This window comes from Lampetra planeri, chromosome 14 (genome assembly GCF_965212315.1).
Source record: "Lampetra planeri chromosome 14, kcLamPlan1.2.h2, whole genome shotgun sequence".
NCBI classification, from domain to species: Eukaryota; Metazoa; Chordata; class Hyperoartia; order Petromyzontiformes; family Petromyzontidae; genus Lampetra; species Lampetra planeri.
In genome coordinates this window covers 107,667-133,675 of record NC_136120.1, presented here as the reverse complement: position 1 = coordinate 133,675, position 26,009 = coordinate 107,667, and the positions used below count along the sequence as shown (strand labels likewise).

The 26,009-nt window shown below is 46.5% G+C and overlaps 1 protein-coding gene and 1 pseudogene across 1 annotated transcript in view; one reads left to right on the top strand and one right to left on the bottom strand.

Moving 5' to 3' along the window:
• Positions 1-22,942, top strand: part of XKR6 (XK related 6) — a 64,515-nt gene extending 41,573 nt beyond the window's left edge. Inside the window, exons 2-3 of the mRNA XM_078600362.1 lie at positions 9,228-9,424; positions 12,185-22,942. Of these exons, the coding sequence (XP_078456488.1) occupies positions 9,228-9,424; positions 12,185-13,149 (1,162 nt within the window). The 3' untranslated portion in view covers positions 13,150-22,942. The remainder of the gene's footprint in view (positions 1-9,227; positions 9,425-12,184) is intronic.
• On the bottom strand, positions 8,364-8,432 carry LOC144722463 (U6 spliceosomal RNA; annotated as a pseudogene).
• Positions 22,943-26,009: the final 3,067 nt, after the last annotated feature.

The window sequence follows — 26,009 nt, the reverse complement described above, 5'->3', positions numbered from 1 at the left end:
CAGGCGCATCTGGGCCTCAGGGAAGAGCCAGCTGCAAAAGCGTGCACAACGGTGAAGGGGACTCGATGGCCAGCAATGGCAGCACAGGATACGCAACCGGATCTTCAAGTCCACGACATGCAGAGATGCGGGGAGGTCGGTTGCCGGTTGGGTGGCCACCACGTCGCGGACCGCCGAGGAGATGCACCTCGCACATCGCCAGGAACTGCCGGCTGCGCATTGGCAGTCCGCCAGGAGCTCCTGCGAACTACAGCGTCAACTTCTCCTTGTCCCGAGGACCACAGGCGAGTCACGACGCATCATGCACATGGTCGTTTCATTCCCATCACTCATCCGCGCCATGTTGCCTGTAACCGCTCATCCCGGCAGGTTGTATGATGATAGTAAATGGTGTGCGTTGGCGTATCGGGCGTTCGGTGCTGCGCCGGGTTCGTCGGACGCTATGGCGTTTATTCAGGGAGTAGAGGTCCGTGTGGTGATCGACACGGGTGCTTCGGCTATCCTCATTTCATTGCCGACTTTTTATTCTTTGCCGGCCTCACCCCGGCCGCTAGAGCAGGTGGACGGGCCATGTATTGCGGAAAATGGTGGTAGTCTTGGGATTGTGGGTCACATGATTGCTACTATACAAATAGGGGATGTACGCATGGATGGCCCTGTGTTGGTTACCACGACTTTGGCCATGTCGTGCTTATTGGGCACGGATTTCTTGCGCAAGATGCCCCTTAACATTCGCCTAGATAAGGGCTGTCTTGAGATGCCATCGGGGCAGCGTCTAGAATTCTGGAAAACTTCTACGAAATATACCGCCATCAATGCTGTTGTGTAGGCTATGGTTAGCCACACGGTACGCGCTCTGCCAGCCACGCAGATGCTTGTGCCATTACGGCTGCGTAAACACTGGCCCTTGGTGAACCCAGCGGAGGGAGTCTTGTTGACCCCCTCGAATGTGGTGTCGCGGACACCTTCTTTGGTGGGGGCATTGACCGTGGTGTAAGCGAATAGCGACCCTTTTATTCAAGTTGTTAATGCAGGGCATACTCCGATTGTTATTCAGGAAGGCGGCCGTGGGTACGGAACACAGGGCATGCATGTCAGGGGGATTGGTACAGGCTCGACCGGTATGCGATTGCTGAACCTGAGTGGCTGCGGCGGTTGTTTGAGGAAAATCGGGATTTGACAGCCGAGCAGCGTGTGTGACTTCGCCGGCTTTTGCATGAGTTCAAGGATGTTTTCAGTGACGGCAAATACGATATAGGCCGGACAACCCTATTACAGCATCATATTGATACAGGGGACGCACCTCCGATTCGATTGAACTCCCACAGGATGAGCCCGCATGAAAAATATGGCATTCGTCAGACGGTGGACGAGATGTTGGCGCAAGACATTGTTTCTCCCTCCACCAGCCCTTGGGGGGTGCCCATTGCATGGGTGGAAAAAACCCGATTTTTACAGCGGCGGGCATCGGGTTTTTTCTTTAATACAATTAAACCCGATTTCGGGGAATTAAAACCTGGTTTAATGAATACTAAACTCTGATAGGCTTAGGCTGCTTCCTCGTCGGTGCTGCTATCTTACTCGGGGCCGTCGGGCACGGGGTAGTCGTAGAATGCGGCGGGCAGGTTGGTCTTGATGAACACGAGCTTCTCCACAATCGTGGGCGCCAGTGAGTTCCTTTGCTTGGAATGGATGAAGCCCATCGTTGAGAAGTGCGGGTTCTGCAATTTAAACCAATTAAACCGGATTTCTCCCAATCTCAGATGATCGGGTTTAATATAAAAAGACAATTAAACCCGATTGTAAAAAACCCGACTGTGCCACCCTTGGCCAATTGTGTTAGTCAAAAAGTGTGACGGCTCGTTGCGATTTTGTGTGGATTTTTGAAAACTTAATAAGGTTTCTGTGGCGGATGTGTATTCGCTTCCGTGCATGGATGATTCTTTGGACGCCTTGTCCGGTGCGTGTTTCTTCTCGACCCTCGATCTTTTGTTGGGATTTTGGTAATTGCCTTTGGATGAGGAGTCAAAACCAAAGTCGGCTTTTCGTACACCGCAGGGGTTTTATCACTTCAATGTATTTCCGATGGGACTCCACTCTACGCTGGCCACCTTTCAGCGCCTTATGGAACTGGTTTTGTTGGGATTGCAATGGGAATCGTGTCTTATTTATTTAGAGACGTGATTGTTTTCAGGCGAAATTTCGATGAACTATTTCAGCGGCTGCGCTATGTTTTCTCCCAGGTGCGGGACGCTAAATTGATATTCAAACCACAAAAATGTAATTTGCTACAGACATCTGTTAAGTAATTGGGTCACGTGGTTAGCGCGTCGGGAGTCGCTACTGACCTGGAGAAGACGAGCTGTGTGCGCACGTGGACAACCCCCAAATCAGTGTCGGAGGTCTGCAGCTTTGTGGGCTTTGCCTCGTACTACCGCAGATTTGTTAAGAACTTCGCAACGAACGCGAAACCGATCCATGAGTTAACAGCTAAGAGACACAAGTTTAATTGGAGCAAAGCACAGCAGGATTGCTTTGAAGCACTTTGTGACGTTCTAGCCAATGCACCACCGCTTGTTTACCCGGATTTCTAAAATACATGAATTGGTGGCATTGGACGTTCATCCTCGACACGGACGCGAGTGATACGAGCATCGGCGCCGTCTTGTCCCAGGTAATCGACAAAGTGGAGAGAGTATTGGCATATGGCAGCCATGTTTTGTCCCCTGCTGAGCAGAGGTATTGTATTACTAGCCATGGTCCACTTTATGCAGTTGTATCGTCCATATTGTTACAGGAGGGACTTCTTTGTCCGATCTAACCATGCTACTCTCTGCGTGTGGACCAACCCTCCGGCCAAATGGCCCGTTGGAGTATAGGAAAGGGACCCGCCACATTAACGCGGATGCGCTGTCACGCCTGCCGCCGCCACCCGACTCATGCAAGTGCGTTACGGGCTCGTCGCGATGTGGGCCGCCATTACAGATGGCCCTGGGTACGGTCGCCGCGGCCGTTATTGGCCAGATAGGCAAGGTGCGCACGCCAGACGATCGCATTATGGGGCTCGACCTCAATGAGTGGGGACCCCTGCAGGTAGCGGAATTCTCCCTGTTCAGGTTGCGGTGCCGGACTTCCCGGACGCCAGGGTCAGTTTAGTGCCACTTTTTATGGCTCGTGGATGGACTCCTCTTGCGTTAGGACGTCGAGCTTCAAAGGGTTTGCATTGTTGTGCCCACAAGCCTGCGAGGCAAACTTGTACACACTGTGCACGATAAATTGATGCATTTGGGAGTTAAGAAAACGTCATTGACTTTATAGAAAGATTTCTATTGGCCGGGTATGGACAATGATGTGCACTTGTTCATTAAAGCTTGCCCTGAATGTGCACATCGGAAGGCGCCCGCGCAACCGTACACGGTGCCGCTGCAGTCCATAACAGTTTCTCGAGTCAACAAATTGGTGGGATTGGACATTTTGGGTCCATTTCCCGTTACCCAGAGGGGGCACAAATATTTGCTGTTTGGGGTTGAGAATCTCACCCGGTGGCAGATGGCGTGGCCGTTGGTCGACCAATCGGCGGCATCCATAACCTTTCTGCAGGGGTATGTGCTGGACAAGGGTGCACCAGAGCAATTACTCACTGACCAGGGTAATTTTTTTTAAAGGAAGTGTGTGATTCCCTTAGCACAAAAAAGATTCGGACTTCCCCATACCACCCACAGACAGACGGGATGGTTGAGTGCTTACATCGAACCTTGACATCCATGTTGTGTCAGCAAGTTAATGCGGCACAAACCGACTGGGATTTGCACATCCCGAGCGTTCTGGCCGCCTACAGATTGGCCCCACATGCCTCGATGGGGTATTCACCCTTCTATATGATGTATGGGCGGGAGCCTGAGGCTGCGGCGTTAATGAAATTGGGCGTGCGTCCACCGGGTAAGGCATCGGCCATGCCGGTTCCCATGCAGGTGACCCTTGAGCAATTGAGGGAGGCTCGTGAGGCCTCCATAAGTAATTCGGCATGGCGTCAGGCGGCCAACGAGTGCTTGCGGGGTACGCAACCTTCATGCGATCTGTGGCGCCAGGGTGACAAGGTGTGGCTCCATTGTGCCGGTGGGCACGTCACCCAAACTACATCGCCCGTGGAAAGGGCCGGTAGAGGTCATTGATGTTCGTTGACCCAAGTGCGTTCGTATTCAATTCGGGCAATGCTGGTGGTATGTACACCCGTCATGAATTATGATGCGTCATCTCCCATCCCGAAACGGCCTGTGTCAGATGCGTCCGACGAGCCTGTCACGCCGCCCCGAGCGGACGCGCCTCAGGAGCCTGGTTCCCTTTCGCCCACAGAATCGTGCCGACTAAGGCAAGGTGAGTCAACCGGCCGGCCATTGGAATCCGAGGTGAAGGACCAGCCGCAGCAGGGTTGCTCGTTTTGGCGCGACCGGGACCCACAAGAGGCTCACGGTTCATTGAGAAGGAGACACGGCTCTCTGACGAGCGCTGAGCCATCTTTTCCCCCGGCTGTGTGGGACCTGGTTTGTGGTGACGGACCGGCAACAGGAACCCGCTGATGGAGGACTGTTTTTCATTGAGGAATGCGGGAGCGTTCAAAGAGACAGACTGCATTGCACACACCTGTATATACACGCGTACAGTGAGGGAAAAAAGTATTTGATCCCTTGCTGATTTTGTACGTTTGCCCACTCACAAAGAAATGATCAGTCCATAATTTTAATGGTTGGTCTATTTGAACAGTGAGAGACAGAATAACAACAAAATCCAGAAAAACGCATTTCAAAAATGTTATAAATTGATTTGCATTTTAATGAGGGAAAAAGTATTTGACCCCCTCTCAATCAGAAAGATGTCTGGCTCCAAGGTGTCTTTTATACAGGTGTAATGCGAGCGTAAATGGGCTTGTTGCTGGCCTCTGGTCCAATCACGCGGCCCGGGGCATTGGGGGGCGGAGCCTGGTCTGCGGGGCATGTGGGAGGGGCCACCTTTCACCTCGGCTCCAATGGGAGGCGAGGTCAATGGGGGGGAGCCAGCGAGGTAGTATGGGAAGGCCGGATCTGACGATCCGGGAGGCGGGAGTCAGGGTCACGTGGGGGGAATGGATATAAGGGGAAGCCCGGAAGAGATCGGGGCAGTCGGGGAAGTTAAAAGGCTGAGCCACGTTGGGTGGTGAGGAAAAGATCCGCGCCATTGGCCACGTGGCCGAAGGACCTCAGCACGCTGTCGGCCAGCGGTGTGCGGAGTGCGGGAATAGAGGAGCTAACGGAGGAGCGTGCGTGGCACGCGAGAGAGCGTGCGTGGCACGCGAGAGAGAGCGTGCGTGGCACGCGAGAGCATGCGTGGCACGCAAGAGGGAGCGTGCGCGGGGCGTGCGCGAGACGACACTGATCCGGGAGAAGGCCAGTGGGGTGCGGAGAAGAACCTGAATAAAAGACAAAAGGAGACCAGCAGTGCCTGACGGAGTCTTTTATTACACAGGTAACGAGCTGAGATTAGCACACTCTTAAAGGGAGTGCTCCTAATCTCAGCTTGTTACCTGTATAAAAGACACCTGTTCACAGAAGAAATCAATCAATCAGATTCCAAACTCTCCACCATGGCCAAGACCAAAAAGCTCTCCAAGGATGTCAGGGACAAGATTGTAGACCTACACAAGGCTGGAATGGGCTACAAGACCATCGCCAAGCAGCTTGGTGAGAAGGTGACAACAGTTGGTGCGATTATTCGCAAATGGAAGAAACACAAAATAACTATCAATCTCCCTCGGCCTGGGGCTCCATGCAAGATCTCACCTAGTGGAGTTGCAATGATCATGAGAACGGTGAGGAATCAGCTCAGACCTACACGGGAGGATATTGTCAATGACCTCAAGGCAGCTGGGACCATAGTCACCAAGAAAACAGTTGGTAACACACGCCGTGAAGGACTGAAATCCTGCATCGCCGGCAAGGTCCCCCTGCTCAAGAAAGCACATATACATGCCCGTCTGAAGTTTGCCAATGAACATCTGAATGATTCAGAGGACAACTGGGTGAACGTGTTGTGGTCAGATGAGACCAAAATGGAGCTCTTTGGCATCAACTCAACTCGCCGTGTTTGGAGGAGGAGGAATTCTGCTTATGACCCCAAGAACACCATCCCCACCGTCAAACATGGAGGTGGAAACATTATGCTTTGGGGGTGTTTTTCTGCTAAGGGGACAGGACAACTTCACCGCATCAAAGGGACGATGGACGGGGCCATGTACCGTCAAATCTTGGGTGAGAACCTCCTTCCCTCAGCCAGGGCATTGATAATGGGTCATGGATGGTTATTCCAGCATGACAATGACCCAAAACACACAGCCAAGGCAACAAAGGAGTGGCTCAAGAAGAAGCACATTAAGGTCCTGGAGTGGCCTAGCCAGTCTCCAGACCTTAATCCCATAGAAAATCTGTGGAGGGAGTTGCCAAACGTCAGCCTCAAAACCTTAATGACTTGGAGAAGATCTGCAAAAAGGAGTGGGACAAAATCCCTCCTGAGATGTATGCAAACCTGGTGGCCAACTACAAGAAACGTCTGACCTCTGTGATTGCCAACAAGGGTTTTGCCACCAAGTACTAAGTCATGTTTTGCAGAGGGGTCAAATACTTATTCCCCTCATTAAAATGCAAATCAATTTATAAATTTTTTGACATGCGTTTTTCAGTTTTTGTTGTTGTTATCCTGTCTCTCACTGTTCAAATAAACATACCATTAAAATTATAGACTGATCATTTCTTTGTCAGTGGGCAAACGTACAAAATCAGCAGGGGATCAAATACTTTTTTCCCTCACTGTATTTATTGCTGTTTTTATATTGTTCTTGTTGCTGTTGTGTTTTGCTGTTACAACCTGTCACAGATTCGCGCGTTACTTAGTTGTTTATAAGGCTAGCCGGGACGGCTAGATTTTTCATCAGGGGGATGTGATGTCATGGAGTAACGCGCGGGGGGGGGGTTACAAGCGGTGTGCACGCATATGCGAGTTACGGACCGTGAGGTCGCATCAGGACGAACAGGTGTGGTGAGAGAGAGCAACGGAAAGGAGACGGCTAATTAAGATGCATAGCAGTGATTGGCTGGCTGCAAATGCAGGCTCGGAACAGGCGCCAGGCTGACGGGAGATTGAGGCGATAACGGCGGAAGCCACGGGCGTGAGGCGACGGGAGGTCGCCAGCTTAATTAATGAGGAGTTAATAAGGAGGGGGGTGAATACGGGAGTGTGAGAGAGAGGGAGTTGAGTTGGTCGGAGTGAAGACAAGAGGAGAGACGAGAGAAGTCCAAGGCCCCGGTCTCCACACCTCGCCCTCTCCAGCGGTGACGGCTAAACCCCCTCTGGAGGCAAGGGCGAGGTTGGAGATGGGGAGAAAGGCTAGCAGTAGAGAAGATAGCAGAATATATAGCCGAAGGCTAGCAGTAGAGAAGCTAGCATAGTATATAGCGGAAGGCTAGCAGTGAAGAAGCTCGCAGAGTGTATAGCGGAAGGCTAGCAGTGGAGAAGCTAGCAGAGTGTATAGCGGAAGGCTAGCAGTGGAGACGCTAGCAGAGTGTATAGCGGAAGGCTAGTAGTGGAGAAGCTAGCAGAGTATATAGCGGAAGGCTAGCAGTAGAGAGGCTAGGAGAGTGAGAGAGCAGGCTAGCAGTGGAGAGGCTAGGAGAGTGAGAGAGCAGGCTAGCCGTGGAGAGGCTAGGAGAGTGAGAGAGCAGGCTAGCAGTAGAGAGGCTAGGAGAGTGAGAGAGAGCAGGCTAGCAGTAGAGAGGCTAGGAGAGTGAGAGAGAGCAGGCTAGCAGTAGAGAGGCTAGCAGAGTGAGAGATAGCAGGCTAGCAGTAGAGAGGCTAGGAGAGTGAGAGAGAGCAGGCTAGCAGTAGAGAGGCTAGGAGAGTGAGAGAGAGCAGGCTAGCAGTAGAGAGGCTAGGAGAGTGAGAGAGCAGGCTAGCAGTAGAGAGGCTAGGAGAGTGAGAGAGCAGGCTAGCAGTGGAGAGGCTAGGAGAGTGAGAGAGCAGGCTAGCAGTGGAGAGGCTAGGAGAGTGAGAGAGCAGGCTAGCAGTGGAGAGGCTAGGATAGTGAGAGAGCAGGCTAGCAGTAGAGAGGCTAGGAGAGTGAGAGAGAGCAGGCTAGCAATGGAGAGGCTAGGAGAGTGAGAGCAGGCTAGCAATGGAGAGGCTCGCAGAGTGTACGGTAACAGGCTAGCAGTGGAGAGCCTAGCAGAGTGTACGGTAACAGGCTAGCAGTGGAGAGGCGAGGAGAGTGAGAGAGCAGGCTAGCAGTGGAGAGGCTGAGAGAGTGAGAGAGAGCAGGCTAGCAGTGGAGAGGCTGAGAGTCCTTGCGCAGGGGCCATGCTAATCTTCTCTGTATCGTTCCAATTTTAGTGTATGTACTGCCGGAGCAAGAGAGTGAGAGAGAGAGAGCAGGCTAGCAGTGGAGAGGCTGAGAGAGAGAGCAGGCTAGCAGTGGAGAGGCTGAGAGAGTGAGAGAGAGAGCAGGCTAGCAGTGGAGAGGCTGAGAGAGTGAGAGAGAGCAGGCTAGCAGTGGAGAGGCTGAGAGAAAGCAGAATGAGCGAAGCGGGCGAGCAGCGCAAGCGGAAGAGTTCCGACGGAGTCACGTGGTGTTGACCGCGAGGAGTTCTGTTCAATAAAAAGTGACACAGGAGAAAAAGCTGTCCGCGTGAAATAAAAGCACTACATATATGTGGCATGGAGTAGAACGGTGGCACGAAGTTCGTTCACTGCACTATGAATCCATCGATCCGAGTTTGATTCCTGGCCCCCGCTAGCGTAAGTGGCGAGTGATATCTGAACCGACCACCCACCGCACCCTTCACAAACCCGCCACTGAACCAGCACGGTGAAGTAGGGTTATAAGCAACGTCTATGAGCAACACGGCATGGGGAGACCTTCATTCACAACGGGCAGTAAATGATCATTTAAAGTATTTGTAATGTTGTGTGCAATAGGTTCACGCGACCCTTGCGGCTGTGAGAGACAAGCCACGTTCACCATCGCATCAAAGAAGCGACGCTTGCAAAATAATCGCAACCCTGAATCTTTTCACAATGCAATCTATCGACTCACCAGGGAGGTTTGGCGGAAGGTGAACCCACTGAAACCCTCCAGCGCAGACGATGCGCAAATGTCCTTGCGTTTTCTTTTAACAAATATAACTTGTTGTGGGCACCGGCTGCAGGTACATTCGCGTGATATACCTGGGCATACAGAGCCGTCGGCGCAAGGACTACCAGCATCGCTTCGAGTGGGCCATGAACTACGAGTACGCAGACGCCAGCATCCTGCGCCTGGTGGAGAGCTTCCTGGAGAGCGCACCCCAGCTCGTGCTGCAGCTCTGCATCATGCTGCAGCACAACCGCGCAGAGACCGTGCAGTGTGAGTATAGTGGGGGGGGGGGGGGGGCAGCAGGCCGGCCCCTGCCCCGGCCAGCCCCCCACTCCCCGCCAAAGAACCGTTACTGTGCTAATCGGGCAGATTAAGGCACCCGTTGCCGTATACAGTGAGGGAAAAAGTATTTGATCCCCTGCTGATTTTGTACGTTTGTCCACTGACAAAGAAATGATCAGTCTATAATTTAATGGTAGGTTTATTTGAAGAGTGAGAGACAGAATAACAACTAAAAAATCCAGAGAAACGCATGTCAAAAATGTTATAAATTGATTTGCATTTTAATGAGGGAAATAAGTCAACTGCAGAACATTATTTATCGCAACCACTGGTCTCTTTGCAGTGGTACCTACGCAAATGCAATGCGTTGAGAGCAGTGAATAGTTTTTACATGCTCAATCTATTGAATTGGGTCCGTTGAAAATACAATGTTGACAGGTGCTGACAACAAGTGCCAACGCTGCAGTCAGTTGGGTTTGTGGCTTGTTATCCTGAATTCGTCAGTGATAAAGCTCGAGTATTAACAGTGTCAAATATCTCACTGGTGCGCATGTGATCAGAAAATTTAACATTGCGTCATTACACTTTGGTGCTTAGTACTGTACATTCAACTGACATTCATTTTCACATACATGTTAAGTCATGTCTCATGACGCTTGCCTGTGATGTTAATTTTTGTATTATACTTATATATTAGTCTGTTGCTTGGGGTATTTTTTTGCATGCTATTCTGATCACAATTTTCATAAAAACTATATCAGATACATAAAACAATGCTGCCATTGAAAGTTCAGATCTGGCCAGGCTGTTGTACTGAAATCAATTAAATTTAGGATATTCGTAAGCATCGGACTCATTACTGCAGAGTGGGCCTCTGAATAACAAACGCCGATTCATCCAAATAGTATTGACACAATAAATATCGTCGGCTGTTATTCTTTGCTAGAGATGACACGTAAGCACGACGATTCCTGGAAATGTTGGCCCCTGGAAAGATAGAAGGGAACACAATACATCCGTGCATCCCACGACTCGATAGTAAGAACCCCCACCACCCCACTCCGCCCTAATGGATGGCACGTGACTAAGTGCACGCGAACCGTGATTAATCCGTTTTACCGAGTGCAGGAATTGGTTGTCCCGTGTCTGGCTGCATCTGTCGCTCGGCCGGAAGGTTACGCAGACCCGGTTTATAAATAGCTCTTTCTGAGTGTGCTGCTGAGAATCCCGGAAGTGGCATCCCAACGGGGCTTTGGCTTTCCATTAGTCTGACTGACGGTGAGACAAAGCGGAAACCTAAGATTAGAGGCAAAAAAGTGACATCCTGAGCAGGGTGTGGCGTGGGGGTTGCGCTGAGTGGGATGAGTGCAGAGTGGGAGGGATGGGTCTGGTTGGGATGACCATGATGATGTTACGCTTTTCATGACAGTAAGTGTATACAGTATGCGTTAATCTCAACCACGACCGCTTAGAAACACAACAATTAAGACGGTAACGCCTCGTTCCCGTGGATGTCTCATTACGTAAATCACCAAAACGTTTTTCGCACAATCTATTAGTCGGACAGCCTCCTGGGGTGACGTTTAACGGCAGCATTGGTTCAACGCAAGCAAATCCTGGACCGATTTGAGCATTAATTGTCTCGTCAGCAGAGTCGGGCTCGCTGGAGTCAATGCTGGTGAACTGCTAGAATGTTTTAGTGGGAAGGATTTTCCCTCGGTTAGATATGGCTCCTCGTTCGACTCGGGACTATAGAAGATATAACATAAAATTATCGTTATCGTCGCTTTCAAGGACATAAGTAGCAAACTAAATAAATAAGCAGACAATACTGGTATGTATTCTTTAAACACGTGAAATATATTTTATTTAAAAAAAGTTACATTCATCGCTAGTTTTAGTTATGAATTTTATTTTTTACAAAGAAATTCCAGCCATTCCCATCGACCAAATGATGAAGACCTCCCCACACCATGTTGGTCATGGGGGGATATTTAACCATACTTCACCCCACTGGTCAGTGCGTGTTGGTGAAGGGGAGAGCAGGACCGGTTATGATATCACTTGCTGCCAATGTTAACGTTGGCCGGGAATCAAACTCGGGTCACACGGTTTGCTGAGCTTCGGACGCAGGATATTAAATATAATCATTGTTCTATGTTAGATTGCTGTGCCTGGGTGGTCACGAAAATATCTTGTGTTTAGTCCAACAAAGCACTTTTATAAACCTGTCATTTGGAGATTCATTTATCTCTGCGTTTGACCTTTCCAGAGCGGAGAGGAGAATGGTATTCAGTTCTTCAGCCCTGGCCCCGATGGATAAAGGTGCAACTTTGCCATTTAAAGGAAGCCGAAGCTTTTGAAATTATGAGTGGAGACCTCGACATTAATAAGACTATTTTCTTTAGAATAGAATGTCAGATTCCGTATCAGAGCAATGTCCAGTTTGTGCAAAGGGAAATTGTTGTTTTGCAGTCCTGAAATTATCATTGTTCATTCGCCACGTACAAATGTACACGCCATAAATACATATTCATGTTTTCATGCCAGTGTTATTAATTTAACGCCTCTTTATTCATTGCATCGGCGTTACAATTGCTTAGAAAATCTCCTTTATCGCAAACCGGTCGCAATGTTTCCGCAGAACTACGTCGGTGGTGTTGCCCGTTCGTCCCGGTAGCGCTCGTGGGCGTGCTTGTGCACGCGACCGCTCACCAGCGTTTGCCGTGTCCTCCAATCCTTGCGTAGGCATCTCAACAGCGGTCTCTCTGCTGTCCCTGAGCTGGGTCCTCGCCGCCTACCACAAAGCGCTACGGGATTCCCGGGACGACTGCAACCGAATGAGCTACAAAGGTGCTATGCTGCAAATCTTCTGGAGGGCCTTGACCATCCTCTCGCGCGTGCTCTCCTTCGCCCTGTTCGCCTCCATCTTTCAGGTGTACTTTGGCATTTTCGTGGCAGTGCACTGGTGCGTCATGACCTTTTGGGTCATCTACGGCGAAACGGACTTTTGCACGTCGAAGTGGGAGGAGGTGCTCTTCAACATGGTGGTGGGCATTGTCTACATCTTCTGCTGGTTCAACGTCAAGGAGAGCCGGTCACAGCGGCGAATGGCTGTGTACTACCTGCTCGTGTCCACCGAAAACTTCGCCCTCACCCTGCTCTGGTACTTTAACCGTGACAGGGCGGCCACGGAAGCCTTCGCGGTCCCGGCCCTTTGCGCCGTCTTTGCCAGCTTTTTCCTGGGCACCCTCTTCATGCTGCTCTACTACGGCTTCCTGCACCCGGACGGCCGCAAGTTCCGAGGGCTGCCCTTCTCCTGCTGTGCCCAGGTCCTCGACGGCGTCCCCATCCCGCCGGCGGCCGCCGAGGCCGCTGCAGCGGCCGCGGCAGGGGCGGCGACGGTGCCGCGTGCCGGGGGCGAGCGCGACGGCCCCCCGGGGACGTCGGCGCTCGGGGCCTGCGAGCCCGACATCTTTCAGGTGCGGCCTGCGCTGCCGCCCCCGTCGCCGCGGCCGATGCGCCATGAGGGGCCCATCATCCGCGTGGACATGCAGAGGAAACGGTACCCGGCATGGGACGCGCACTTCGTGGACCGCCGCCTTCGCAGGACTATCAACATGCTGGAGTACGCCACCCCAACGGTGGTGGCCATCCGCTACCGGGACCTTACGTTTGCCTACGAGCTCGTGGAGTACGAGACGAGCGTCTGAGCGGCCGGCTCGCCCCTCACGACCCACGGCTAGTGGCGGCTGCTTCTCTCGCGCGCACCGCTCATATTTTCAAGGTGCTTGTTTGGGAGGGAGAGAGATCTCGGCGGGGGAAAACAAAACTTTGTCCGGTAGTTTCGGCTTCAGTTTTTGTGCGGCTTGATAGAGGGTCCGTAACAGCCGTCGCTGCACCGTGGGGGAAGGGGGGTGGGGGGATGCACGGAGTGGAACGGCTCGCGCCGCAGTGCTGGTGTCGTTTCTCACGTACGTGCGCGTGACGAACTAATGCAAATTACTACGATTTCCATTGCAATACCACAAGTGATCCTAGTGCTCCCGAACACTCCGAATTACGCTCGTCGTGAGATTCATTCCCTGGTGTAATGTCACACAAACAAATCAAAAAGGTCTAAGGCGTGCAATGGTGTTTATGTGTGTCGGTTCAGCAGCAAAATAACTCGTAGCCTGAATGTTTCATTATGCTCAGTTTAAACCCGGGGTTATGACAAACAAGAACATTGGTGCATCCTCTTCAACCTTCGGCCATGGAATTGGCACGCGTCATCTATCATTGAAATGTGAGATGCGTGCCTGTGTGCGCGATACCTTGGAGCATGAACGTTAATTCCGCTTGAAAGTTATAGGGAACGAAGGGTGTGTGATTGGCACCCATCCCTTAGGCCATCTTGCCATTGAGTATCCAACCGTATCTGTTCTTCCATACCTCTCTCTTCTTTACCTTTTGTTTATTTGTGGCTTCATTTTGATCAATTTTGTTCCACCTTGCGTTGCATTCAATGCTTATCCCAATATGCCCTGTTCACAAAACCCCTGGTTTAAATTTTTAGGTGCTGTTTATAATAAAGCAAGTCTGATCTTAAACAGGCTCTCGGAGACGTCAATGCCACATATTTATTTGGTCTTGTTGTTTTTGAATATCTGTGGCCTTGTATATATTGAAAATGTGTGTAACTATCCGTGGTTGTAACAGTAACACTGTTCTCGTTTTAAAACCTACAGGTAACAAAAACTAAAGTGCAAGTCTTTATTCATTTCTATACACTTATAAAATGACACAATTCCAGATTACTTCTAAGTTTCCTTAGTATATGCAAACAATTCTCTTTTTCAATTCAATTTAAAATGAAGACATATCTTTTACTGAGGGTAACTTTGCATTGTGCACTTTATTTTATGATCGAATTGTTAGTCAAATGTACTTCACAGGAACTTTGCAAACAAACACACTTCTACCAATTTTGATAATTCAGAGGCTTTCCTCACCTGAATATACCTGATACGTAAACGTCACAGCAGTTTCAATTATCCGCATGCTCGTAGTTACACTTTCACGACAGCTGATTAAACACTGTGCTTTCTCTTTCCTATAAACCGTCGCCATGAGGATGAAGGTGAGACCTTTTAACAGCGCACCGCAAAAAAAAACTTGATTAAAAATAACGATGCGATTCTTATAACTCGTTTTTTGTTGTTTTAAACTCATTCATACTCAGGTGTATTCTGGTGTGGAAATTCTGACGGATGGAACTTGAATCACTTGTGTCCGAGCGCCGCTGTTCTGACGCAGTCGGGTTGCGGCTCGCAGCGCCCGGGGGGAGAGAGACGCGGCTCTCAAACCCAAGAGCGTATCGGCGGCTCCGTTGCGGATATTGGCGCGGCCGTTTCTTGATTAAGGTGCCATCTCCTGGGTGCCCCCCTGCCCCCCGTTTATTGTCTAGCAGAGGGCCTGGCGCCCACCGTGGGCATGAACCCCGCTCCCGCTTGTCCGACGGCAGCCTTTTACGCGGCGTCGCATCCAGTGAACGTGCAGCGTTGGGGCATACACGTTGGCATGCGGTCGGGAACCGTCGGGCCAACGTGAGCCCGACGTTGGCGCCCGGCCCAACGTCCCATTGTTTTGCTGGGCACGCGGAGATTTTGCGGAGGAGTTTTTGTGCGAGCTGATGCAGTTAATCCAAGCTTGTTACCGTAGGCTCGGTGAACGGTCTGTTTGTCCAGGTAGCACCAGTCACGAAAAAGGTGCTTTCGCCCAAGTGTATTATCAGAGCTATACCTGGTTACAATTGTGGACACCTTATGTTTGCAAAGAGTCACGTTTTAAATGCCATTTGTGTCTTGGGTGATGCCTCAGATTTGGCAAACAAGATGCGATTGCATAGTCACGATGATTGTACACCGACAATGGAACTTACCTTGTGTCACGCGCCTGATATATCGGAAATTGTTTGCAAAACAAAATGATTAATAGAGTCGTACTAACCTGAGAATACGTGTAGGTGTGAATTTGTTTCAATTCAGGGATGGTAAGAGAAAGGTGGCATTTAACGTAGTGCTGTACCGTTAAGCAAGCACCACGTCGATACAATGCGTTACATTGAATTATTTTAAAATTAAAATTGTTGTGGGTTTTGAACGTTTTCACGACAATTTTACCAATGCTAATCACAATATCAGACACTTAAAAGCACATTACCTTTGCTGTTGAAAATCCCCTGGCTGCACAGACCTTAATAGGGTTAATGCAATAATGTCATATTATTGTCATTCAAATGTATGCAGCCTTGATAATTTTTGTATATCAAACTTTACACGATGATAAAATGGGTAAATTATCTGCCTGTATTTGGCCAATGCAAATACTGCTCACTGCTATCCGTCGTGGGTCTAATGATACGTAAATTTGTCGATTATTATGGATTCTTAATCTCATAATGGACGTGTCATATCATGTGTGGAAGAATCGACGTTTTTGTTCCATATGTGTGATACTCAATTGGTTCACTTGATTTATCCCGCCACTGGAGGCTGCTACGTTCACCACAGTTAACATTTTAATGCAATTGGTTCTTGAATAGAATCATCCTGAATCGCGACAATTTCTAGAGAGCGGTGCGGTGAAACTTTATACCCCGAGCATATATTATCACCGAATCACGCGCTGTATTTTTTAAGGCATTCACCAAACGAAGTAAAGAATTGGCAAAAGCAGGCCACACTGCGAGTGTCTCCAACATGCGGCTGTTGCCTTTCGCATGTAATGACTTAATAACCTGCATCCTTTCACCAAGTAACAAATGCACGTTCAACTTTACGCACCTGCATACATTTTTAGTGGCATGCTATTTATTTTTTTACGATATCGGCACATTCCCAAAATGCTAGGTTTTTATTTGGTGGCACGCAGGGTTGTATCCTACGACGTGGATTCCGTGCCTGTTTTTTTTACAGGGCGTTATGTTTTGAGAAAGTAAATTGAGGAAAATACTTTCCAATTAACAGCCAGGCAAAGGTGGTTTTTTTTGTCACTTTTGAAGTTCAGCTGCGTAGCAATGTCTTTAACCTGTGTGCTGTGGCATACACAGCCCTTTTCAGTGTCAACCTCAGTTCGTGCTGTGGCAGGGGGCATTGGAGGAAAAGTCAGCTTCCTCTTCCCAATTAGCAGCTTCCTCTTCCCAATTAGATGTACTGCCACTTGTTTGATAGTTTTTTGAAAAGACAGCTGCAACGGTGGTCACGTGCGTGTTTTTTTAAACGTGAGACGGCCAACTGCGATCGACAGTATCTCTTTCAGCGCGGTACCAAACAGCATAACTATGGTGTTGTACTGTTCGTGGTGCGTTGCGCACGGTTGAGACGTAGAGCTATTTTGCAGCAGCTGATCCCTCCCTGTGTTTTTTACGTATTCATTGTTAAATAAGTGAGTGCTTTTCAATTGGCCCCTGTTATGGTGAAGCCCCAGTCCCTGGGTTCGTGTATTTTCTTTTTCAGTCAGTATTCAATTTGTTTAAAGAGACATCCTAGCTGTAGCTGACAGGTTCATGGCCAATAGACAGGCGGTGATATGCCGATGCGTTACCAACAATGATGGTTTAGACGGTAATTGCTGTAAATTGTGTAAAATCCTACCCCAACCCCCTCAAAGCCAATAAATGGTATGTGTACATTTAGAAAAGTGAAACTATAAATCTTTCCGCGCGTGCGCAATTTGAGCTCGCAAATTGTGGAGGGAAACTGGGGGCGTAGTCGACGCACCCAGAGTGTGTATTTGTACTCTCCAGCAATATTGCCTGCAGTCGTACGGCAGATCTCTCGCAAGTGTCTCCACTGGAGAGAGAGAAAGCAGTGCTGAATATTTAAAGCAATCTCTCATTCAACTGGACAGGGTTTGCTTTTGCTTAGCCAACTTGGGATTGACTTGCGATGACTCACAGAGGCATCACCCGCTTTTACTTATTAAAGGAACCTCCATTTGGCGTTAGCCGATTCAACCGGGTCACAAAAGACACTTTAATGTGCCAATTTCTGTAGGGAATGAAGAAACACCAGGCTTGATTTGTCATGAGTATAACTGAGGCCAGGGTTTTGCGATGAACTAATTCGTGTCACGGCATTGTATTTTAGATAATGTTGGTCTTTGAACAAATACAAAATTGCGGCAAAATTTGAGGTGGCTTTTTTGAGACACGAGTTGAATCTGTAAACCCTTAAATGGAAGGTCAGTGCGGCTCGTCGATTGCATGCAACGTGCGGCTTAAGTGTGTACCAGGAGCAGTTTGCACTTTTTACTGCAACTTAGTTTCTGAAATGGGAGAGTTGACCCAGCTTAACAGATATTGGCACAAAGGACAATGGTGGAGAATGGGAAAGGGTAAGATGGGGTTTAGGGTTGTGGGCAGAGAGGGGCATTGTGTACATTTTGGAGGTAACTTAAAATTAAATACATTTGGATTTAAAAATAAATCCCCAAACTCCAAGTGGAAATGTGCTAAAAAAAACAAAGATACTTCAGCTCCTGTTCGTGAAGATGTGTCCACAAAATATATACGAGAGGAGGTTGGAAGCAATGGTATTCATTTAGGTGTGGTTGTAGTATGATATGATGTGTGCCACAGATGAGAAAAAGGCAACAGAATTTCAGATCAGTATTAAAGTTCACTGTGGCTTGCCATGAATTTAGGTATCTTGGATATTAATGGGATATTGTGAACTTTTAACCTTAATATAATTGTCAAAATATATGCGTATTGTCACAATTTGGGAAAGTGGCAGTAAGTAGCATGTGTAACATGTACTAATGTAGTTCTCGTAAGTTGTTTCAAGAATTAATTGTTGCAGTTGTATCCGTAGTGACAGTCGCAGTAGAAATATAGCTGTTAATTCTTTTTTTTTATATACGTGTGCAAACAATTGGCAATGTATGCTTCATTCCTCAGATTTTTTTCTTCTTACAAAACTGCAAAATTACCCTAAAAATCCTATGCGCAATTGACCCCCTGAATAGATGCACTGCTGATGCGAAACGGAGTACCACCTTCCAGGGAGCATGCTCCCTTCTCTCCCCCCGAACACCCACTTTGCCCCTCCGTCGCACAGACCCAGTCTGCCTCTGTCGGGCCCTTTGGTGGAATGCCACCGAACGTAGTTCCTCCGTGCACAGTTTGCTGCACCCCTTTTAGACATCCACTCGAGTGGGAGGGCGGTCCGGTGTAAATAGGTATACACGTTGCGTTTGAGGTTCTTCAGCATCTACAGCATTGGATGGGAATAAAAAAACGTATTCTACGAACACTGCTGCGATTTACAGACATTTAAAAAAGGGATCAAGATCACTTTTAAGGTGCTATCAATGAACCTCATTTTCTAATGTGTCGAATTTTAGTAAGATTCTCCTGTTAAGCCTTACTTGTAGATATATCAAAAAGAAGAAAGTGAGCATATAAACTAAACAGTATAAATATATTGAGTTTTGTCCAAACGACGGTGTGTGTTATGGTATGTGATAGTGACTGACACTAACTTGACACGTTTGGGCACCAGTTTATTTTTGTTTGTTTACCTTTGTATACAATGACGTCACCTATAAAATAGTGCAATTGAATAGATACGTTTGCAAAGTTAGCATAAAAAAAACATTGTCAAGTAGAACAAACAAAAATGTAGTGCTGTTATCCCCGCCACTGTGGTCTCTTCTGGTGCTGGGTCTGTCTGGTCACAACTTGGGGTTTGTGAGTTGGAAGTGGTGTGGAGGGTGCATGAGGAAACGGTGACAAATCCGTGTTATATTCCTAACTTTAAAACGATTCCGATGTGAATTTAAGCCACTCGTTTGTCACAAATTTTGCTCGCGGGATCCATTGCAATGCGATGAAAAAGTAAAAACAATATATAAGGGCGTCTTATAAGATACAACTTTTTTCTTAGTTTTTTTTGGGGGGGGGCGAGTGCACTTTTCACCTTGACATAGACACAACAAAACTATGCAATTTTTTGATTATCCCTAACCTCAAGCCCTTATCCAGATATCACATTAAACAGAAATACACTCACCGGGTTGAAACACAGAATGAGGTCCTTCAATGTGAGATGCTGCACAGATGAACATTGTCACCGGGTTTTTTTTCGCAGTCTTGTGTAACGTAAAGTATCTGGTCGTGGTCGGTGGTCAAGTTGGCTGGAATTGTCCTAGCTGGAAATTGTTGATATGGATAGTCAATCAAATGGATGGTTTCTGATAGCTGTTAATTTGTGACGGTGTTTTTACTTTTTCTTTGTTTTACATAGTGGGCCTACCTCATCCTCTTTGCAAAACAAACTTTGGAGATGTAGATTGAGTCGTCCCCCCCCCGCCGCCACCACTGCTGCTTCACCGTGTCGTGTTTCGGCCCTCGCTCCTGCCTTTATTTCCCTGTCACTTTTTTTAAAGAGAAATATTAAGCACAAAACACACTTTGGGACTCGACGTAAGAAAAAAAACACAAAGCTGTGTGATTTACGCTTATAATCTCACGAGTAAAAGTCTGTAGGTGCGCATTAAATAAAATAAAATTATACGCCTGCGTGGTGCATTACTCTGTGTCCATCAATGCGGTAATGGTACAAATTTGTAAAAAAAAAAAAGTTGTAAAAAAATATCGACGACAGTAACCTCGCTTAGGAATTCAATTTCAAATATTTCAGTCTTGCTTTTAAATAATTAATTTGTTTGCACATTTTCTTGCAATGCAGCATCTGGCAATGAGACGCACAGCATTCTATTCCCCCCCACACACACAATTTTTTGGCATCTGCAATCCTTGGGCTACTGAAATATGGCCCCTAAAGTGTACTCCAAAATATAAATATTTATCATTGCAAGCTTTAATTCTACAGGATTATAGTTTAACGGCTCCCCCCTCCCCCCACAATGCTTATTCTCTTGAGAATGCCCCATTGTTTGGAAGCGCACAAGAGTATTGCGGTGAACTACAGCGGGATGTGGTCACATGACCCTCGTATGCCGCCGTGCTTTTAAATCCTTGAGAGTTCCGGATGTTTCTAGAATCAGACATCCTTTTTTTGGATGTCCTCTGTCACACTCTTCATGAGTCAACAAGCATACTGCAGCACATTAGTGGGGGCGGGGTGGGGGCGATTGTTAATGAGTTACGCTTCTTCAAGAGAAAAAAAAGCAACTCACGTGATGGCAATGCTTAATGTTTCTTATTACAGTACATAGTGCGCTTTTTTGGATAGTGGAAGAAAGAGTATGCGTTGTTCTCATGAAAGTAATGATAAACACGATTTGACTGAAAGTCTATAATGTCGGTGCAAAGGAACCCCATTGGTAAATATTATCTCTTGTTACACGCAGATTCAAAGGCACACCACGTCACTGCTATAGTTCACAACCCCGAATTGTTTGTAATTGTATAATCACCTTTCCACGAGGCTTAGACACAAAATAAAAAAGCTAGTGAGCAACTTAAGTCCTCCTGGGCCAAACATAGTCGGATTTTCAATGCCTAACCAATGAGCACATTTATTCGATGTGTATTCCATGATCTGTGTGAGAAATAGAGAAATCTTGCCGCATGGATACATTGCACAGTGGTCGACTCGTGAATCCTGGAGTGGCTCCCACGTGACAAAACACAGAGGGTTGTACACATTTTTATAAGAATGTCATTGCTGCTGTATGTATTTTTATACATAATGAACCAGACCATTATTGCTGTTTTGCGGTTGTATTTTGGCTGTGTACCATATGGACCGCAATCTTTTAAGGGTGCTTCAACACATTTTAAGGTTACTCTTTGGTGCAACCTGAATTGTCGTCTTGATGGGGCTAGCGCTGCTTAGGTGGTTATAATTCTACGGCGTGATAGTGCACAGGTTTGTTTATGTTGAATGTTTTTTCTTCAGTGGTACACTTTCGCAAATGTTTGCTTACAAGACTGTTATTGTAACTACGGTAGTTTTAGTTGACGGGAGTCGTTGATGACTTTGTTAAAGGGAATTATTTAATAAAAGTACATTTAAAAGTAGGTACACGAACCCCCTAATTTCCATTTCGTTTTTTGAAGTTATTAAATTGAGTCGTTTTTAAAGAAAGTATTAACTGTTTAAAACATGTCCTCATGGATAATGTCTGTGCTGTGATTGTCATTTCAATGTTGATAATCATTAGTGAATAAGCATAATATAATTTATACTGGCAGCTGAAGCCAATGTATTCATTAATGTAGCAAATAACCCTGCATACTGATACTGAATTGTAATTTCTGCATATCTTTACAATGGTGCAAATTTAAATGTAATAACTACATCCTTATATTTCCTTTTTTTTCTTCTTAAATTTTGGTTATTTGTTATTACTTTGAGCATGTGGTCCTTTTTCCATGGGCACGATGCAGTGAGATATTCCAGTGTGATATCACACCACTTCCACTCACCTTCCCCTGGCTCTCGACACAATAACAACAGCATCGATTGTGATGCTGTTGTTGTTGCGACAGTGGAGCATTCGAGTTGTGTCGAGTTTTGTAAGCCACTTGCCAAAGTAGACTTTTTTCCTTTTCCACGGCCTGTCCCTTTGTCTCTTGTGGATTGGCCTGAATTAATGCCCAATGTGCGGGCCAAAAAAGGCCACTTTAAAACAAAAAAACTACGACCGCGTGGCATGACCGTGCGAACAAAATGTGTTGTGGTACTTTATGTGAAGGAACAGTGAGGAAAATAGTGTTCGTATGCACGAGTTTGTAAGAATAAAGTGTTCAAGTGGCCATTTTTACGAGCATGGCAAGAGTTGCGACGCCAAAAATAAAATATCAAGCAAACTTTATGCTCATGGAAAAAATGCCATTGTAGACACTTGTATTTGGAAGAAAGAAAACGTAGTTTTTTTAGCAGAGTGGTTGTTCATTGATATATTATCGTGCCAGAAAAATAAGTACTTCCAATTGTTTGCTTGTGTTATTTTTGTTATATTGTTGCGTTGCTTTGAGTCATTGCAACCCACGATTTATGATGTTGCATCAAAGCATTCCCTTCGTATATGCAAATATAGCTTGTGAGTTATTATTTGGTCTACAAACAATTATTTTCAACATCTGCAGTTTAACCAAAGCAATCCAGCCTTTAAGAAGGGAATGCTTACTTTAATTTGTTGAAAATGGAGAAATGTTAATGCATCTGCTGTGTGGAATATAGGACATATCCTGAGCACCACTGCTGGGAAACTTTGACAATTTTTAAAATTATTTTCACCTTAAATCTTCCCACTTTATTTTAAAAATACAAATGTAACAGTCTCGGCTTGTATAATGCAAAGGGTTATTTCCATTCAAGTGGAGTAAAAATAAAGTGTATAATTTACAAAAAAATGTTATTTAAGAATGTTTCATTGCAGGTGACCGTTCACTGGTTTACATCGTTTTTGTACAAGAATTGTTATTTAACTTATTATTTTGTATTTTCCCAATATATGACATGAATAATACATCTGACTGATAAAGGACTGCGTTATCGTTGTCATTTCCTCTCTGCTGGTGAATGGATAATGCACTCTGCACCACAGCATCTTATTTTTGTTATATCTTTATAAGGTCGCACTCATTACACACAGTACTACCAATAATGACCCACAATACCTTGGTGTTCTCGTCAAGGAGCATAAACCATCACGCGAACCACGGTCATCCTGGCAGCAGCGGCTTTTGGCCAGCCATCGAACAAAGACGGTCACTGCATCGCGCACTTTCAGATGCGCTTCTGTGGCCGTCTGGAATGCCCTTCCTTCCAATTATTAGGAAGCCACTATGACCAATGTACTTTTAAATCATCTCGATTGAAAACTAATTTCTACAGAACTGCTATTTGTGTTTAGTTGTTGGCCTTTCCCCACAACCTCCGATTATCACTGTTGGCTGCATACGGCACTGCACAACAAGTTCAACATACATACATCTAGACCTTCACACGTATCCAACATTGTCGACTTCCCAATGACACGAACCTATTACTGTTACATAATCAGTGTAATGGTTAGCACACTGGGCTTGCAACGCAGAGGTCACTGCTGATTCGATCTACTGGTAAAGCAATTGAAGAATATATATGGGTTTCTTAAATCCCCCCCCCGCCTCTGTCCGCCCAGCGATATAAATGTGTACACGACATTTAGTCGATCAAACAGCTCCCCGTGTTGGACGGTAACGTGTGGCTACTCTGATCTTTTCAAAGTACATCTGGCCGGCGTGGAAGAGTAGGCCAAAGTAGCCCATAGAAGGCTTTTCTAGAGCTCCCTCCAGTGCAGGCCCTTCTCTCAGCAGTGGCATGAACAAGCATTTGCAGGGCTGCCCCTTCAACTATTTCACAATTGGTCCGGTTTTTTTTTCCAAATTACGTTGAGAGTCAGAGACATCGACTCAGACATAGCACGGTGAGATATCGTATTTTAGAAAATAGTGGCATTCACGGCTGTTAGCTTGGGGCATAAGCATTTCTAGCGTGTCCATGATTGTTAATCAGTCTGCTGGGTGCTGTCAACACAGATAAATTAGTGCCGGAGGCTGGCTTATTGCCAGCAAATAAATCTGCCTTTTCAATTAGTGTGGTAATTCAATGTCGGGGGTCTCTCGTATACTTTTTCTCTTACTGGTAGGAACGAAGTGAACCAGCCTACAATAGATTATATCGTCCGTCCGATGTCCGATTAGGTGTAGCAACATCGCCCCCTACTGCAAACACTTGGCAGGACCCTACAAAAACCTTTAGACTCAGTGATGCTTTCCTGGCTAAACAAGTGTAACATTCCCTTATAATTCCCTGAGATAGCTTTTAATTAAAACATTTAAATTTAAAATTAACTCACAGCGGCCTAAAGCCTACAGCTAGGCCTAAAGCCTAGAACTAGGCCTCAAACTCTCCCTTCGTATCGTACCCCCGCGTATGTGAAAGGGAGTTAATGTTTAACAATGTTACATTCCCTGATGTTTTTAAATAGAAACATTCACATTTAAAGGTTTTACATTAATAATTATACATTAATAATTAAAACATTTACATGAAAAATTAACTCACAGCGGCCTAAAGCCTAGAACTAGGCCTTAAACTCTCCCTTCGTATCGTCCGATTAGGTGTAGCAACATCGCCCCCTACTGCAAACACTTGGCAGGACCCTACAAAAACCAAATCACTCAGTGAGGCTTTCCTGGCTAAACAAGTGTAATAATACATTATGTTTATATTCTTTGGTTATTCGTTCCTACCAGCCCACCCCGCAGGGACCTGTTTTATTTGTGGATCTTCAGATTTTTTTCGCCTCGAGATTATTTTTGTTTTCAAAAAAAGGAGCTGCAGTGTATGTTTACTTGGACAGGCTGCCGTGGGTTTGAGTTATACGCAGCTTGACATTCTCTCTGCATGCTTCGCCGGTGCCTCTTGCATGGACCGCTGGCTTAAAGAGGTGCATTATGCAATGTTTGGACATTGACGTTGACATCGGAGTGAAGAAAAGCTCCAAAGTAAAAGCAGTTTGTCCAGACTCAGCGCCAGAAACAAAGCTATGATAACGTGACGCTCTTTGCTATATTTGACTACCAGTTATGTTTAAAAGGAAAACAATAACCTTTTGCTATGCGACAGATAGTTAAAGCTTTATGTATCTGGACCAACAGTAATAATAGAAAATAATCAGCCCTTTGCAAACCATTGCTGAATGAATGCTTTTTCTATAAATGTATCACCTATACTCATTGCACTAATCACCTAAGCTAATGATCACCACTCCATGCGTACTATGATTACCACTGTACACTCCTTGCGACCGCCGTTATATACTTGTTACGATCATACTCTTAGGGTTTTACTGGTAGGAACGAAGTGAACCAGCCTACAATAGATTATATCGTCCGACCGTCCGTCCGATGTCCGATTAGGTGTAGCAACATCGCCCCCTACTGCAAACACTTGGCAGGACCCTACAAAAACCTTTAGACTCAGTGACGCTTTCCTGGCTAAACAAGTGTAACATTCGCTTATAATTCCCTGAGATAGGTTTTAATTAAAAAACCTTTAGACTCTGTGACGCTTTCCTGGCTAAACAAGTGTAACACTCCCTTATAATTCCCTGAGATAGCTTTTAATTAAAACATTTAAATTAAAAATTAGCTCACAGCGGCCTAAAGCCTACAGCTAGGCCTAAAGCCTAGAACTAGGCCTCAAACTCTCCCTTCGTATCGTACCCCCGCGTGTGTGAAAGGGAGTTAATGTTTAACAATGTTACATTCCCTGATGTTTTTAAATAGAAACATTCACATTTAAAGGTTTTACATTAATAATTATACATTAATAATTAAAACATTTACATTAAAAATTAACTCACAGCGGCCTAAAGCCTACAGCTAGGCTTAAAGCCTAGAACTAGGCCTCAAACTCTCCCTTCGTATCGTCCGATTAGGTGTAGCAACATCGCCCCCTACTGCAAACACTTGGCAGGACCCTACAAAAACCAAATCACTCAGTGAGGCTTTCCTGGCTAAACAAGTGTAATAATACATTATGTTTATATTCTTTGGTTATTC